Genomic DNA, 18,102 nt, shown 5'->3' with positions numbered 1-18,102 from the left:
GAATACGTTAATCAACCCGGGTCAAAAAAAAAACACCCACAGTCAATGGCGGAATTATGTAATATAATAATAAAAGTGCATTGGAACTCCTTACCTGGAATAGACACCTCGCCCTGTAGAATGACAATAAATAGATGCCGTACCTTGAATTGACACAAACATGATCAAACAAACATGATAGCATTATTTGATGAAATACTACAAAGTGTATTGTCCAACATATTAAATACAAGTAAAGACCGTACCTCAAATAGACACCTCCCCAGGAAAAAAAACACACTAGATGGTGTTATACACCTACTCCTTTTAACACCTTACCCCTTATAGACACCTTACCCCAAGTACTTTTATTTACAATTTGTGTTGGCCTGCAGATTAAATAGAAGTTAATGCCATACCTCAAATAGTTGCCTCCTCTTTACCCTTCAGGAAAAAAACACAATAAATAGTATTATTGAATATAATAAATATGCATTTAAACGCCTAACCTCTAAGAGACACCTTGCCTTATGAATTACTGGGTGTGTTAGCCACCTACTCTTTTTAACACCTTACCTCTAAGAGACACCTTGCACTAATGAATTACTGGGTGTGCTAGCCACTTGAACAGATGACACACCTACTCTTTTTAACACCTTACCACTAAGAAACACGTTGCCCTAATAAATTACTGAGTTTATTAGCCACCTACTCTTTTTAGCACCTTACCTCTTAGAGACACCTTGCCCTCGTGAATTACTGGGTGTGTTAGCCACCTACTCTTTTTAACACCTTACCTCTAAGAGACACCTTGCCCGAACGAATTACTGGGTTTGTTAGCCACCTACTCTTTTTAACACCTTACCTCTAAGAGACACCTTGCCTTAATGAATTACTGGGTGTGTTCGCCCCCTACTCATTTTAATACCTTACCTCTAAGAGACACCTTGCCCTAAAGAATGAATGGGTGTGTTAGCCACCTACTCTTTTTAGCACCTTACCCTAAAGAGACACCTTGCCCTATGAATTACTGGGTGTGTTAGCCACCTACTCTTTTTTAACACCTTACCTCTAAGAGACACCTTGCGCTAAAGAATAAATGGGTGTTAGCCACCTACTCTTTTTAACACCTTACCCCAAAGAGACACCTTGCCCTAATGAATTACTGGGTGTGTTAGCCACCTACTCATTTTAATACCTTACCTCTAAGAGACACCTTGCCCTAAAGAATAAATGGGTGTGTTAGCCACCTACTCTTTTTAACACCTTACCCCAAAGAGACACCTTGCCCTATGAATTACTGGGTGTGTTAGCCACCTACTCTTTTTTAACACCTTACCCCTAAGAGACACCTTGCCCTATGAATTACTCGGTGTGTTAGCCACCTACTCTTTTTAACACCTTACCCCAAAGAGGCACCTTGCCTTAATGAATTAATGGGTGTGTTAGCCACCTACTTTTTTAACACCTTACCCCAAAGAGACACCTTGCCCTAATGAATTACTGGGTGTGTTAGCCACCTACTCTTTTTAACGCCTTACCCCAAAGAGACACCTTGCCCGAATGAATTACTGGGTGTGTTAGCCACCTACTCTTTTTAACACCTTACCCCGAAGAGACACCTTGCCCTAATGAATTACTGGGTGTGTTAGCCACCTACTTTTTTTAACACCTTACCCCTAAGAGACACCTTGCCCCAGCCACTTTTAATTTAAGAAGCATGTTGGCAAACAAATAAAATTCAAGTCAATGATAATATTTAGTATGATAAGTTAAAAATGTAATAAAAAATAACATCTGTCACCACAATAAATGCCTTACCACTAGCTGTACGTGAGTATCCAAGCACCCCCCCCCCCCCGGCCTCTTTCTGAGGAAGTACGGCAATGTTTTTTGTGCGTCCATGTAACGTGTACATGTATGTGCCGTTAGTATGTGCTGTATGTCATGTAATGTCTCCTTTCCTATTGGCACCATGTGTTCTACGTGTACGTTTGTCCGCCCTTTGTTCCCGCCTCTTTTGATTCCACATAAAGTTTGCCATGCCGGCTTGTCTCGTAGCAACACATAAAGTGACACAGGTGAAATCCCCCACAACACCCCCCCCCCCCCCCCCCCCCTCGGTCTTGTTTTGAAGCCTCATCTGCGGCAAAAAAAAAAAAAACTAATAGTATGAACCTGGGGGTTACCATAGCAACCTAAACACAGGCTGTCTGCCTTGGTGTGAACTTTGCTTGTAGTGACGACCGTTGTTTATTTTTAACACCCAGGACGACCTCGGGTGCGTCGCTCAACCTGGTGTTTACCTCTCGGTGTATCATGTGATGGTGATATATTTGAATAAACACAGAATCAAATCCGCTCCGGCGGGGGGGATCCGTTCAGTGGCGTGCTTTAAATAGTCATCTGAACTGTCACGATGGTGCATGTCATTCCTCATTTTCCCCCTGCCGGCTCCCTGGTGTTAAAGGCTCCCCGCTGAGCCCCCGTCATGCATGCACACGTATGCAGAGAGAGAGAGAAATCATCATTGTGATCTCCGGTGTCTCTGCGGTGTTAATTGAGAACCGGAGGGCCAGCCAGGTACGTGCAGGATGGCTGCATTGATCGGTGGTTGTGGTTGTGGTTCGGGATGCCACAGTCCATCTGTAGTCAGTCAGGCAGTGGGGTTTCACACTTTGCATTTCTGGTTTGCGGCTTCCTCATTAGCATCTACGCTTTTGCTCGGTGTCACGGCTTCTTAATTAGGAGCCCGCCGCATAGAAGAGCACCCTGGGAGAGCAGGGCTCCATCCAAGGGGGAAGACTTTATTTTATTTTTAGATTCATATTTATATATTTATTTTAAAATAGGTATAATTGTATTAAAATGTCTGGTACATTTTATTATTTTATTTTTATATTTTTTAATAATATTTGTTATAATTTATATTGTTAATTATATTTATATTTTATTTTTTATTTTATTTATTTATTTTGTATTATTATATTTTTATTATTATATTTTTATTATTATATTTTATATATTATTATATTTTATAACAGAAAACATGGACCGTGTTTCAGCCACGGACTCCTAATGGAACACCGTATCCTAACTTTACAAAAAAAAAAAAAAAAAATATATATATATATATATATACATATATATCACTATATTGACAGTTATTATGGTACCCGTATGGTTATTATGGTACATGACAAAAAAAATTTTTTTAAATAAAATTAAAAAAATAAAAATATAAAAAAAATTAATATAAAATTAATAAAATACATTTAAAAACGTTTTTTTTTTTTAATTAGATAGATAACAGAGGTATTAACAGTAAAAATTCCCACCAAGGACACAATCTAGCTATTTAGACAATAATGTTTGTGTGTCCACTACTATACAAGCTGTACTCTGACTACTCTAAAGTATTAAAAAAAAAAAAAAAACCTTAAACTGTATTATGGAAAACAGGAAGTGAACAAATGTAGCTATTTAGACGATAATGTTTGTGTGTCGACTACTATACAAGCTGTACTCTGACTACTCTAAAGTATTAAAAAAAAACAAAACCTTAAACTGTGTTATGGAAAACAGGAAGTGAACAAATGTAATTTAATGTAATGACAAAAAATAAATAAATAAATAATAAAAAAAATAACTTTAATTTTATTATGGAAAACAGGAAGTCAACAAATGTAATGACAAAAAAATGTACAATAAATAATAAAATAAAGTAAAAACAAACAAAAACATTTAAATTATATTAAGAAAGCAGGAAGTGAACAAATGTAACAGTTACTGATTGTAAAAGTACCAGATGGAGGGGTAGGATTTAATAAGCTTTGCTTCTTCCTACTCCTTTCGGACATGTGGAACTGTGAACTGATTATGTGATGCATTCAATTGTAATCTGATGCATGTTCAAATGAAATAAAACCATTACCATATATGCTAGGACTACGTTAAAAAGCGATAGCATTTCAGTATGTGGAATCAAACTATGGAATGGATTGAGTAAGGACATATCACCTCATACTTTAGTACATGACAAAAAAATTTAAAAATAAAATAAAACTAAAAAAAAATAAAAATTAATTAAATAAATGAAAAAAAGTTGAAAAAAAATCTATTAGGAAAACAGGAAGTGAACAAATGTAACAGTTACTGATTGTAAAAGTACCAGATGGAGGGGTAGGATTTAATAAGCTTTGCTTCTTCCTACTCCTTTCGGACATGTGGAACTGTGAACTGATTATGTGATGCATTCAATTGTAATCTGACACATTTTAAAATGAAATAAAACCATTACCATTACCGAACAAAATGCAAATGTAAAGGTCGGTCATTGTTGCTAAAAATGAAAACACGGCCTTTGCTAAATCGTCCTCATACTGTCAGAAAGTCGGTAACACCTGACTGTAGCGTGTCGCATGAATAAAACAGAAGGCGTCTAAATGACCCATCTTGTGCGTGGTGACACGCTACCCGCTTTACATTGAAGTTGCCCTTTGCCTGGATGGGAAAAAAAAAAAAAAAAAAAAAAAAAAAGGAAACATGGCAACAATTTCCGCTACGATGCTCGCTTTTAAGAGGCACTGTACGCCGGAGAGATTGTACAGAGGCGCCGTCTTCGTCTCCACGTTAGGCACTTTTCACCGCTGATGCTTTCTTGCCTAATCAATTGTGTAATTAGAGCACAACAAGTGTAGAAATGGGCGACGGACGGGGGCGGGTGTGGGGGGTGGAGGGGGTATTAGTCCTTGTCAGGCACATCCTCCAGCGGCGATAAGAGCCGCAGGCTCATAGGACGCAAAGACAAGCGTGATGAATCGAATTTCTTTCAAAACAAGAAGAAGAATCTCACTTGAGGCGTCACATGGTTTTTCATGGCGCCGCCGACGGTGATGTACGCACGAGTAATTGATGTGTACGCACTGCCACATTGTGTTTGGGAGGAAAGAGAAAAAAAAAAAAAAATGGCTGGCAGTTGCTTCCGTTCTTTTCAACAAGCCAAGTTTTGAGTCTCGTTTTGGATACGACCTAACCGATGCATTAGAATGAATGAATCTTGGAAATACATTTGAATAATAACACATAAAAAAAAAACAACAACAACACGAGTACCTGTTTCCTAGCAACATCAAGCCAGTTTTGTTATTCTGGTGAGCGAGACCAGCTCATCAAGTGTGTGTGTGTGTGTGTGTTTTGTTGTGGCAGATCTTAATGACTACTGGCCTGGCTTTATTTTACAAACGTCTTGTTCCGATGCTGGGAATGAAAAGATCCCAGTTTGTTGATGCCAAATCCTCCAGAATACAACAACAGATTTCTGCAAGTCAATTAAAGTCGAAACGTGGACGGATTTCGATGTCTCATTGCGTCGGAATTACCATCAAGTGGACTCTTATTTGTATTACCCGTTCTCACATTTCATTTTCTCTCAGGAAAATACTTCAGAAGTACTTCAGGAAACTTGGATATATGGTAATGGTAATGGTTTAATTTCATTTGAGCATGCATCAGATTACAATTGAATGCATCACATAATCAGTTCACAGTTCCACATGTCTGAAAGGAGTAGGAAGAAGCAAAGCTTATTATATCCTGCCCCTCCATCTGGTACTTTTACAATCAGTAACTGTTACATTTGTTCACTTCCTGCTTTCTTAATATCATTTAAGTGTTTTTTGTTTGTTTTTACTTCATTTTATGATTTATTTTTAATTTTTTGTCATTACATTACATTTGTTCACTTCCTGCTTTCTTAATATAATTTAAGTGTTTTTTGTTTGTTTTTACTTTATTGTATTATTTTTTTTAAATTTTTTTATTTTTTGTCATTAGATTACATTTGTTCACTTCCTGCTTTCTTAATATAATTTAAGTGTTTTTTGTTTGTTTTTACTTTATTTTATTATTTATTATTTTAATTTTTTTTATTTCTTGTCATTACATTACATTACATTTGTTCACTTCCTGTTTTCCATAATACAGTTTAATTTTTTTATTATTTATTATTAATTTTTTTGTCATTACATTACATTTGTTCACTTCCTGTTTTCCATAATACAGTTTAAGTTTTGGTTTTTTTCAATACCTTAGAGTAGTCAGAGTACAGCTTGTATAGTAGTAGACACACAGACATTATTGTCTAAATAGCTACATTTGTTCACTTCCTGTTTTCCATAATACAGTTTAAGGTTTTTTTTAAATTATTATTATTTTTTTGTCATTACATTAAATTACATTTGTTCACTTCCTGTTTTCCATAATACAGTTTATTTTTTTTGTTTTTTTTATACTTTAGAGTAGTCAGAGTACAGCTTGTATCATAGTAGACACACAAACATTATCGTCTAAATAGCTAGCTGTCTTTGGGCGAGAGGCGGGGTACACCCTGGACTGGTGGCCAGCCAATCACAGGGCACATATAGACAAACAACCATTCACACTCACATTCATACCTATGGACAACTTGGAGTCGCTAATTAACCTAGCAAGGTTTTTGGAATGTGGGAAGAAACCGGAGTAGCCGGAGAAAACCCACGCATGAACATGGAGAACATGGCGAGGGTGGAATTGAACCCTGGTCTCCTCGCTGTGATGTCTACGTGCTAACCACTAGACCGCCGTGTCGCCCGACTCATTTTCAGTGTATAGTAAATATGTACTGCTATTCAAGTTGTACACTGACTACTCCATAGTATAGTATTGTCTCTTGATCATGTGACTCCACCATAGCAATCCAGTGTTTGATGCCCTTAACCGTTAAACCGCCACCTTTTTCTCGCCGCGGTGGGAGCTGGTCCGGCTCTCCCAGCGTGGCTGCCATTAGTTTTCATCAATACCTCAGGGGTTTACCATCTGCTACACCCCCCCACCCCCCCACCCCCCACCCCACCACGGCGAGCGTCAACAGGCGGGCGCGAGGATGGGCTGCAACCCGCTGCGATGCGATGACGCCAATAAAAGAGCGTGACGGGGGCCTCTCATGGATCGGCTCCACGCCGTAATATGATGAGGTGTGGGGAAACGAGTGGGCATGGGGCTCCGGTGCTGCGGATTTGATGGATGAGCCCCCCCCCCCCCGTCACCCCCCTCCCCCTCCAACCCCCCACTCTCTGTTCTGCGCACTGCTCACATCAGAGGAAGAGAGATGCCCGCTGAGAGATTTGGGAAGCGAGCGGGATTCCCAAGGCGGCATTGAGCCTGCCGCCCAATCCCCTGAATGTGTGACTGAGTGTTGCCATGACAACTGAGGGCCGGCGGGAGTCCGGGAGTTTTCTCACACCTGGAAGAACCCGGAACCAGAAGCAGAAGAGTTGCATGAAAAAGTCAAATGCTACCAAAACAAAAACATTAGCTATTAGCTATTAGCTATTAGCTATTAGCTGTAGACTACAGCTGTATTTGCAATAACAAGCAATTCCAGAGCTGTATTGTACAGCAGTAATATTAGTATTTCATAGTATTTTTTACAATTTCTTGAAACACTGGACTGTTTCATTTTCTTTTCACCGCTCTAGCAGCATGTTTTCTTCAAAGAGAATACTGCTGTATATTAATGCAGGAACAAACAATTTGAGAACTGCATTTGACAGTACTATTAAAAGTACTTAAAAACCACCACCAAATTAGAAATTATTATTCGTATATTGTACTGTCTCACTTTCTTTTCACCGCTCTAGCAGCATTTTTTCTTCGAGGAGAATACTGCTGTATGTTAATGCAGGAACAAACAATTTGAGAACTGCATTTGACAGTACTATTAAAAGTACTTTAAAACCACCACCAAATTAGAAATTATTATTTGTATATTGTACTGTCTCACTTTCTTTTCACCGCTCTAGCAGCATGTTTTCTTCAAAGAGAATACTGCTGTATGTTAATGCAGGAACAAGCAATTTGAGAACTGCATTTGACAGTACTATTAAAAGTACTTAAAAACCACCACCAAATTAGAAATTATTATTCGTATATTGTACTGTCTCACTTTTTTTTCACCGCTCTAGCAGCATGTTTTCTTCAAAGAGAATACTGCTGTATGTTAATGCAGGAACAAACAATTTGAGAACTGCATTTGACAGTACTATTAAAAGTACTTAAAAACCACCACCAAATTAGAAATTATTATTCGTATATTGTACTGTCTCACTTTCTTTTCACCGCTCTAGCAGCATGTTTTCTTCAAAGAGAATACTGCTGTATGTTAATGCAGGAACAAACAATTTGAGAACTGCATTTGACAGTACTATTAAAAGTACTTAAAAACCACCACCAACTTAGAAATTATTATTCGTATATTGTACTGTCTCACTTTCTTTTCACCGCTCTAGCAGCATGTTCTCTTCGAAGAGAATACGGCTGTATGTTAATGCAGGAACAAACAATTTGAGAACTGCATTTAACAGTAGTATTAAAAGTACTTAAAGCCACCACCAAATTAGAAATTATTAGTCGTATATTGGACTGTTTCACTTTCTTTTCACCGCTCTAGCAGCATGTTTTCTTCAAAGAGAATACTGCTGTATGTTAATGCAGGAACAAACAGTTTGAGAACTGCATTTGACAGTACTATTAAAAGTACTTAAAGCCACCACCAAGTTAGACTCTTTTATAGACATGTATTCATATATTGGACTGTTTCACTTTCTTTTCGCCGCTCTAGCAGCATAGCGTCTTCAAACTATTAGAAACTACAGCTAAGGCATCCCAGAGTTGCAAATTTTTCGACACTTTGTATTGAGTTGTGGGCTCCTATAGAGCAGCTACACACAATAACCCGTATGGAAAATGTTTTAGATCTTCCAGAATCGACACCTATTCCTGCGGTATTTTCTTTCATTTGTGCTTCCTGCCAAAATGGTCTGTTTTAATTTATTCCAAACACGGTCCGGCTCCGGGTGTGCTCGCTCTGCTGTGATTGGTCACATGCCCAAAGTGATTCCTAACTATGGACCTAACTAGGACCTCAAACGATGCACAACGATGAGCCAAGAAAAAAAATTAAAATTAAATAAAGTAAAAACAAACAACAAAAAAAACTTAAATTATATTAAGAAAGCAGGAAGTGAACAAATGTAACAGTTACTGATTGTAAAAGTACCAGATGGAGGGGTAGGACTGAATAAGCTTTGCTTCTTCCTACTCCTTTCGGACATGTGGAACTGTGAACTGATTATGTGGTGCATTCAATTGTAATCTGAACGGTGGAAAAAGCATAATAGGTCCCCTTTAATAATGCGCAGAGGTAAACAAACAAGAGGTTACCTACAGCCACAGCTATTAACGCTATTAATTGAATTGAATAGAGTCATTCATTTAATCATTCATTAAATCAAATAGTATTTAAAATTTTTCCTCCGCAGGATCTCGGAGGAGAGCACGGAATTCTTTGAGCGTATGAGCGCCATTCTGCAGAAACAGGACAACATGCTGCAGGCCGCCCAGGCCGAGGTAACAACAAACCCGACTGCCACCTTTCCATCTGTTCCGCAGGCCCAAGACTCACGAGTGGGCAGCGAGCGCCGGCACATCCGTTCCGTCGTCGGGATGACGTCTGCGAACAGACGGGGGGGGGGGGGCATATTTGTTTGGAAGCTCGGAGGTGACAAAGCTGCTGTTAGCAGCTGTGTTCATCCTCCAGTGATGATCTCTCTTTAGAAACGTCTGCAGTCACTCGCTGACAAAGAGTTTGTCATCTTTGGAAGGTGGCGTCACGATTAGCATGGTGTTGGGCTGTCATGTACCAAAGGGCAACAACAACAACCGTGTGGCTTGAAAGCTACTGAAAAATACTGAAAATATGATAAATGAAGTACATAAAGCTACAGACCGAAGGTTTGCGCTCACAAATTGTACGAATCCCATCTTCCTATCTCTGTCCTTGTGCTGAAGATGACAAAGTCCAAGTCCATCTATTCAGTAGTTGTCCTTGTGTAAACCTCTGCACACTTTATGCGGTTTTATAACCTACTGAGGCACATTTCCACCAGATATTGTATTATTAACTCTTAAATATTATATATAACTATTAACGCTAATGGCTGATCATACACGGGGGGTAACTGAAGGGGACTCCTTGGTTAATTGAATTGAATAGAGGTGTAGTTTGGTCCTAAACTTTAACACTCATTCATTTAATCATTCATTAAATCGAATAGTATTTTAATTAAAAAAAAAAATATATATATATATATCATTCATTTAATCATTTGGTCCTAAACTTTAACACTCGTTCATTTAATCATTCATTGAATCAAATAGTTTTTTAATTTTTAATTTTTAATTTTTAATTTTTAATTTTTAATTTTTAATTTTTAATTTTTAATTTTTAATTTTTAAATTTTAATTTTAATTTTTAATTTTTAATTTTTAATTTTTAATTTTTAATTTTTAATTTTTAATTTTTAATTTTTAATATATTATTATAGTATTATTATTATATAAATTATATATATCATATATATCATTCATTTAATAATTCATTAAATCAAATAGTATTTTAATTTTTTATTTATATGTATATATATGTATATTTCATTCATTTAATAATTCATTAAATCAAATAGTATTTTAATTTTTTATTTATATATATATGTATATTTCATTCATTTAATAATTCATTAAATCAAATAGTATTTTTATTTTTTATTTATATATATATATATGTATATTTCATTCATTTAATAATTCATTAAATCAAATAGTATTTTAATTTTTTATTTATATATATGTATATTTCATTCATTTAATAATTAATTAAATCAAATAGTTTTTTAATTTTTATCATATATATATATCATTTATTTAATCATTCATTAAATCAAATAGTATTTTAATTTTTAATTTATATATATATATATATATATATATATATATATATATATATATATATATATATATATATATATATAGGCGGCATGGTGGTCGAGTGGTGACTTCGAGACCAGGGTTCAATTCCACTCTCTAGAAAATGAATGAATGAATATTTTATTATTATATATATATATTTAATAACCCTAACCCATGGTGATTTATTATGATGTCCCATCACAGAGCCAAAGGGGAGCCTGCACGGTGCCGCCACCACAGGAGCACGTGGACCAGGCTTTTATCCCAGACAGAATCAGCAGGACGGAGGTTTGTGGACTTCATCGAAATGATTGAAATGTTGATGTGAATGTTGATGTCGAGTCTTGGACGCTGAGTGTGTTTTCCATGCAGCTGGACCTTCTGTACGAGGAGGCTGTGTACACGGTGGTCAACCGAGTGGGCGTGCCATCTCCAGAACATGTGACCAGCGATGAGGATTTGTTTGCGTACCTTCTCAAGGTATTTGAACATCTGAATCAGGGGTGGACTAACTTTTTTCCGGAGTGGAAAAAATCAGTATATATATTTATCTTTGTGTTTAATTTTATTTCTACAACAAATGGCCCCCGGGCCACACTTTGGACACCCCTGATCTAAATGATAATCACTCATTCACTCAATTGAACTCGAGTGTCCGAACTGTGAGGCCTGCGTGCTAACCACTCGTCAGCCATGCAGCCTGAGAAGAAGCATATAAAAGCAAAAAAAAAAAAAAAAATCATTAAAAATACCACTTCCACATGGAATGAGAGGAGAATTTTTTTTTTAGTTTTTTTACACCCTGGACTGGTTGCTAGCCAATCACAGGGCACATATAGACCCAGGAAAAAAACCCTCGCATGCACGGGGAGAACATGCTAACTCCACACAAAGATGGCCGAGAGTGGAATCGAACTCGGGTCTCCTAGCTGTGACAACAAGAAGGACATAGAAGCAAAATAAAAAATCATAAAAATACCACTTCCACACTGAATGAGAGGAGAAAATTTTTTTCACATTCCATCTGCTATGTAGTCATGTCTAGTCATGTTAACCCCCCCAAAAAATCATAAAAATACCACTTCCACACTGAATGAGAGATTTTTTTTTCACATTCCATCTGCCATGTAGTCATGTCTAGTCATGTTACTCAAAAAAAAATCATAAAAATACCACTTCCACACTGAATGAGAGGAGAAAATTTGTTTTTTTACATTCCATCTGCCATGTAGTCATGTCTAGTCATGTTAACTCAAAAAAAATCATAAAAATACCACTTCCACACTGAATGAGAGGAGAAAATTTTTTTCACATTCCATCTGCTATGTAGTCATGTCGAGTCATGTTAACCCCCCCCAAAAAATCATAAAAATACCACTTCCACACTGAATGAGAGATTTTTTTTCACATTCCATCTGCCATGTAGTCATGTCTAGTCATGTTACTCAAAAAAATCATAAAAATACCACTTCCACACTGAATGAGAGGAGAAAATTAGTTTTTTCACATTCCATCTGCCATGTAGTCATGTATAGTCATGTTACTCAAAAAAAAATCATAAAAATACCACTTCCACACTGAATGAGAGGAGAAAATTTGTTTTTTCACATTCCATCTGCCATGTAGTCATGTATAGTCATGTTAACTCAAAAAAAATCATAAAAGTACCACTTCCACACTGAACGAGAGGAATTTTTTTTTTCACATTCCATCTGCCATGTTAGCTCGGCTATGCTAGCTTAGTATATTTTTGACGCATATAGGCCATAGTCAACTATGAAACAGCGATTATTTAGTAATAATTTTTTTTAACAGCGATATAGTGAAGGTGCAATATTCATAAACACAACATATTAGCATTAAAGCTAATCCAGCACAGTCTGACCACAGTAAGAGAAGCTGCTTATTGTGTTTTTTTTTTTTTTATCTCTCCCAGCAGCCACCAAAACCAACCTCTCGCTCTGTGTTTGAAGAACCCGAGCAGATGCTGCACGCCTCCAAAGCTGATCAAAAAAAAAAAAAAAAAAAAAAGCTGCGGTCGCACTTTGTAGGGATCATACCTAGTTTATGATATTACATCTATTCACGCGCCATGCCAGTGATTGTAGGCTCCTTTTTTTGTGTCTGCGCCCACACGCGTGTCTTTTATTCAAAGTGTGTCGCGTCTGTTCCCAGGAGCTGCCCGCCAGACCGGACCTCATAAAAGAATTTTTTTTTTCTCTATAATCCTTTCAGCTGCAAATACGGGAAAAATGCATAGCCGTGGTAATAATAAAAGGTGCTTGTCTTCTTCTGAAAGGTGTTTGATATGGGCGAGGAGGAGCACGACATCATACTTCAGAAAGTCCAGGAATCCAAGGTGAGAGTAGAATTCCGCAAATGTTTGCACAAGAAGGTAAAGCTGTTTGCGTTTATTGCCGCTGTTAACTCAAAAGGTTCCATTCTTCCACAGAGAGCCACCTTCTCCTTGAGAGTCTCCGTCCTGAAAGCCAAGAATCTGCTGGCAAAGGATGCCAACGGTAAGATGGTTCAAGTATGATCCATATCTTTGATATCATCAAGATATCAAAAGTTCAAAAGGGCGGAAAAGGAGTACATTTGGAGATCATATGCAAAACAATGAAATGTAATATTATATTTGGAGATGAAAAAAGGTTATCCTCCTATTCTGTGTGGAAGTGGTAACTTTTTGGCTGCTCAATTCCACCCTCGGCCATCACTGTGTGGAGTTTGCATGTTCTCCCCGTGCATGCGTGGGTTTTTTTCCGGGTACTCCGGTTTTCCTCCCACATTCCAAAAACATGCTAGGTTAATTAGCGACTCCAAATTGTCCATAGGTATGAATGTGAGTGTGAATGGTTGTTTGTCTATATGTGCCCTGTGATTGGCTGGCCACCAGTCCAGTGTGCACCCCGCCTCTCCGCCCGAAGACAGCGGGGATAGGCTCCAGCACCCCCATAATCCTTGTGTGGATAAGCGGTTAGAAAATGAATGAAGATTTAAGCATTATTAGAGCCCTCCAGACATGAAATAACACCCCTATATTGACTTTTAAACTCTTATTACCCAAATTTGTAAATAAAAGGAAATAAAACCTTTTAGGGGCTGCACGGTGTACGAGTGGTTAGCACATAGGCTTCACAAATAGGAAACCCGAGTTCAATTCCGCCCTCGGCCATCTCTGTGTGGAGTTTGCATGTTCTCCCCGTGCATGCGTGGGTTTTTTTTCCGGGTACTTCGCTTTCCTCCCACATTCCAAAAACATGCTAAGTTAATTAGCGACTCCAAATTGTCCATAGGTATGAATGTGAGTGTGAATGGTTGTTTGTCTATATGTGCCCTGTGATTGGCTGGCGACCAGTCCAGGGTGTACCCCGCCTCTCCGCCCGAAGACAACTGGGATAGGCTCCAGCACCCCTAGAAAATGAATGAATGAATGAACCCAAAGTAGTTCATTGGTTGCCGGGCCACCAGAGGGAACTTGTATTGATATTTATCTTGTATATTTCCTTTTTAGCTTTTTGTGTTGAGTTGCTGCGTGATGATTTTAGCGTTTGTTTTTTTTTTGTAAGATGTCCGACTTGTGTGTGTGGACCACGCCTTTGCTAAGGCTCATTGGGGAGCAGGATTTTCGACATGATCAATTGCCTTGATGAAGGTGATGGATAGCTGTACACTGACTACTCTAAAGTACTTCTTCTGTGGTCCCCTGGCATCCAGGCTACAGCGACCCCTACTGCATGCTGGGTATCCTGGTGGGCCAGAGCCCACGGGACCCGGAGGAGAAAAAGGAGAGGAAGTTCAGCTTCAGGAAGAGGAAAGACAAGCTGGAGAAACGCTCCAGCACCAAGGAGGCCTTGCCGGCCAGATGCATCCAGGTGACCGAGGTCAAGCCGGAGACTCTGAACCCGGTCTGGGACGAACACTTTGTCTTGTGAGTGGACGCGGTACAAACCATGTGATACACTCGTACATTTAGATGTTGGATGTTCTCTTCTGTTTTGTCTCCACAGTGAAGTGGATGATGTTCACAGTGATCTACTGCATTTGGATATTTGGTAAGATGCATCTTATTTTCATTCAATTATTATTATTTTATTGTAAACATGCTAATTAACCTAGCATGTTTTTGGAATGTGGGAGAAAACCGGAGTACCTGGAAAAAAAACCCACGCATGCACGGGGAGAACATACAAACTCCACACAGAGATGACCGAGGTTGGAATTGAACTCGTGTCTCCTAGTTGTGAGGCCTACATGCTAACCACTCGTCCGCCATGCAGCCTGAGAAGAAGCACATAAAAGCAACAAAAAAATCATTAAAAATACCACTTCCACATGGAATGAGAGGAGAATTGGTCGCCAGCCAATCACAGGGCACATATAGACATGCACGCATGCACGGGGAGAACATGCCAACTCCACACAAAGATGGCCGAGGGTGGAATTGAACTTGGGTCTTGTAGCTGTGACAACTCTGCTGCCATGCTGCCTGAGAAGAAGGACATAGAAGCAAAACATTAAAAAAAAAAATCATAAAAATACCACTTCCACACTGAATGAGAGGAGAACAGGGTGGAATTGAACTTGGGTCTTGTAGCTGTGACAACTCTGCTGCCATGCTGCCTGAGAAGAAGGACATAGAAGCAAAACATTAAAAAAAAAAAATCATAAAAATACCACTTCCACACTGAATGAGAGGAGAACAGGGTGGAATTGAACTTGGGTCTTGTAGCTGTGACAACTCTGCTGCCATGCTGCCTGAGAAGAAAGACATAGAAGCAAAACATTTTTTAAAAATAATCATAAAAATACCACTTCCACACTGAATGAGAGGAGAACAGGGTGGAATTGAACTTGGGTCTTGTAGCTGTGACAACTCTGCTGCCATGCTGCCTGAGAAGAAGGACATAGAAGCAAAACATTAAAAAAAAATCATAAAAATACCACTTCCACACTGAATGAGAGAACAGGGTGGAATTGAACTTGGGTCTCCTAGCTGTGACAACTCTGCTGCCATGCAGCCTGAGAAGAAGGACATAGAAGCAAAACATTTTTAAAAAAAATCATAAAAATACCACTTCCACACTGAATGAGAGGAGAACAGGGTGGAATTGAACTTGGGTCTCCAAGCTGTGACAACTCTGCTGCCATGCTGCCTGAGAAGAAGGACATAGAAGCAAAACATTAAAAAAAAAATCATAAAAATACCACTTCCACACTGAATGAGAGGAGAACAGGGTGGAATTGAACTTGGGTCTTGTAGCTGTGACAACTCTGCTGCCATGCTGCCTGAGAAGAAGGACATAGAAGCAAAACATTAAAAAAAAAATCATAAAAATACCACTTCCACACTGAATGAGAGGAGAACAGGGTGGAATTGAACTTGGGTCTTGTAGCTGTGACAACTCTGCTGCCATGCTGCCTGAGAAGAAAGACATAGAAGCAAAACATTTTTTAAAAATAATCATAAAAATACCACTTCCACACTGAATGAGAGGAGAACAGGGTGGAATTGAACTTGGGTCTTGTAGCTGTGACAACTCTGCTGCCATGCTGCCTGAGAAGAAGGACATAGAAGCAAAACATTTTTTAAAAAATCATAAAAATACCACTTCCACACTGAATGAGAGGAGAACAGGGTGGAATTGAACTTGGGTCTTGTAGCTGTGACAACTCTGCTGCCATGCTGCCTGAGAAGAAGGACATAGAAGTAAAACATAAAAAAACAATCATAAAAATACCACTTCCACACTGAATGAGAGGAGAACAGGGTGGAATTGAACTTGGGTCTTGTAGCTGTGACAACTCTGCTGCCATGCTGCCTGAGAAGAAGGACATAGAAGCAAAACATTTTTTTTAAAAAAGTCATAAAAATACCACTTCCACACTGAATGAGAGGAGAACAGGGTGGAATTGAACTCGGGTTTTGGTATTTGTGAGGCCTGTGTGCTAACCACTCGAACACCATGCAGCCCCTATAAGGTTTTATTTCCTTTTATTCACAAATTTGGGTAATATGAGTTTAAAAGTCAATATAGGGGTGTTATTTCATGTCTAGAGGGCTCTAATAATGCTTAAATATTCTGTCTTTAAATAAGGAATACTGTGGAAATTCACTTATGGTTGGGTCTGGAATCAGTTTAACTGCAATTAACGAGGGATTACTGTACATGAAAAATTAATATTAATGGAAAATGGCTGCCTTTTGAAGCTTAATTAGTTTTTTTTCCTCCATTGTTTGATGCTGAATTTCTGTCTTTTTGGTCCTTTCAGGGTCCATTTTTGCCCGAAGTGAAAAAATGAAGCCGCTAAAAAAATGTGCACACTCTCCACAGTTGCAATTGGAGATGAAAAATATGCTTATGAATCAAAATGACTTGATTACCTAATCATTGTGCTCACAATCCACAACCACTGTAGTAAACGTACCAAAATAATACCACAAATATGAAATATTATTGTCATTATTATTTTTTTCATACAACTCTTGTATTGGATCTGTAGTGTACCTAATGTTGTGGCCGCCAAACTCCGAGGGCCACATGTTAATCCCATCAATTACTCACCAACAGCGCTAAAACCAGACTCTTTGGCTCCAATAAAAGTCTGGGTTTTGATTATTGATGTTCTAGTTATTGCAAATAGAATAATCCTCCTACTTTTACGTTCTCCAGGGATCATGATGACGACGTTTCGGTGGCTGAGGCCTGCAAAAAGCTCAATGAAGTCAGCGGTCTCCGAGGCATGGGAAGGTATCAGCCACAGTTGCTATTATTATTATTATTATTATTATTATTATTCATTATACAAAACATGGCTGCATATGCAGATCATGTTGGAGGTGTGGCGGCTTCTCTCGGTTTAATCATGCAGAAAAAAAAATACTCATCTTCTTGATTGCCTCTCATTAGGTATTTTAAGCAGATAGCAAAGTCTGTGCGTGCCAACGGCTCGTCCTCGTCCGGCTCCGAGGAGAACGCCGATGACTTCCTGGGTTGCATCAACATCTTTCTGAATGTAAGTTCACAGAAACTTCGACAACAGATTAAAAAAACGTACCTCAAATTTGTCCTTTTCCGCCCTGACAGGAGATCCCCGTCGGTGGCTTTGACACCTGGTTCAAGCTGGAGCCTCGGTCCAGCGCATCTAAAGTGCAAGGAGAATGTCACCTGATACTGAAGCTGTTCACCAGCCAGGTGAAGCCTCGTTCGATCCACGATCACCTCAGAATCAAGTGATGAAGATTATTGAAGAAGAAGATAAAAACGATTTTTC

General features: G+C 38.5%; 1 protein-coding gene across 1 annotated transcript in view; it reads left to right on the top strand.

The window, feature by feature from the left end:
- The window catches only part of baiap3 (BAI1 associated protein 3), a 50,510-nt gene that overhangs the window by 13,571 nt on the left and 18,837 nt on the right, over positions 1–18,102 (top strand). The window contains exons 3-12 of the mRNA XM_058048894.2: positions 9,339–9,426; positions 11,029–11,112; positions 11,197–11,304; positions 13,124–13,183; positions 13,277–13,343; positions 14,545–14,758; positions 14,838–14,882; positions 17,502–17,579; positions 17,739–17,844; positions 17,916–18,023. Of these exons, the coding sequence (XP_057904877.2) occupies positions 9,339–9,426; positions 11,029–11,112; positions 11,197–11,304; positions 13,124–13,183; positions 13,277–13,343; positions 14,545–14,758; positions 14,838–14,882; positions 17,502–17,579; positions 17,739–17,844; positions 17,916–18,023 (958 nt within the window). The remainder of the gene's footprint in view (positions 1–9,338; positions 9,427–11,028; positions 11,113–11,196; positions 11,305–13,123; positions 13,184–13,276; positions 13,344–14,544; positions 14,759–14,837; positions 14,883–17,501; positions 17,580–17,738; positions 17,845–17,915; positions 18,024–18,102) is intronic.

The sequence above is a fragment of the Doryrhamphus excisus genome, linkage group LG16, assembly GCF_037039965.1.
Source record: "Doryrhamphus excisus strain RoL-2023G ecotype Guam linkage group LG16, RoL_Dexc_Guam_v1.1, whole genome shotgun sequence".
Taxonomy (NCBI): Eukaryota; Metazoa; Chordata; class Actinopteri; order Syngnathiformes; family Syngnathidae; genus Doryrhamphus; species Doryrhamphus excisus.
This window is presented reverse-complemented; position numbering and strand designations above follow the sequence as displayed.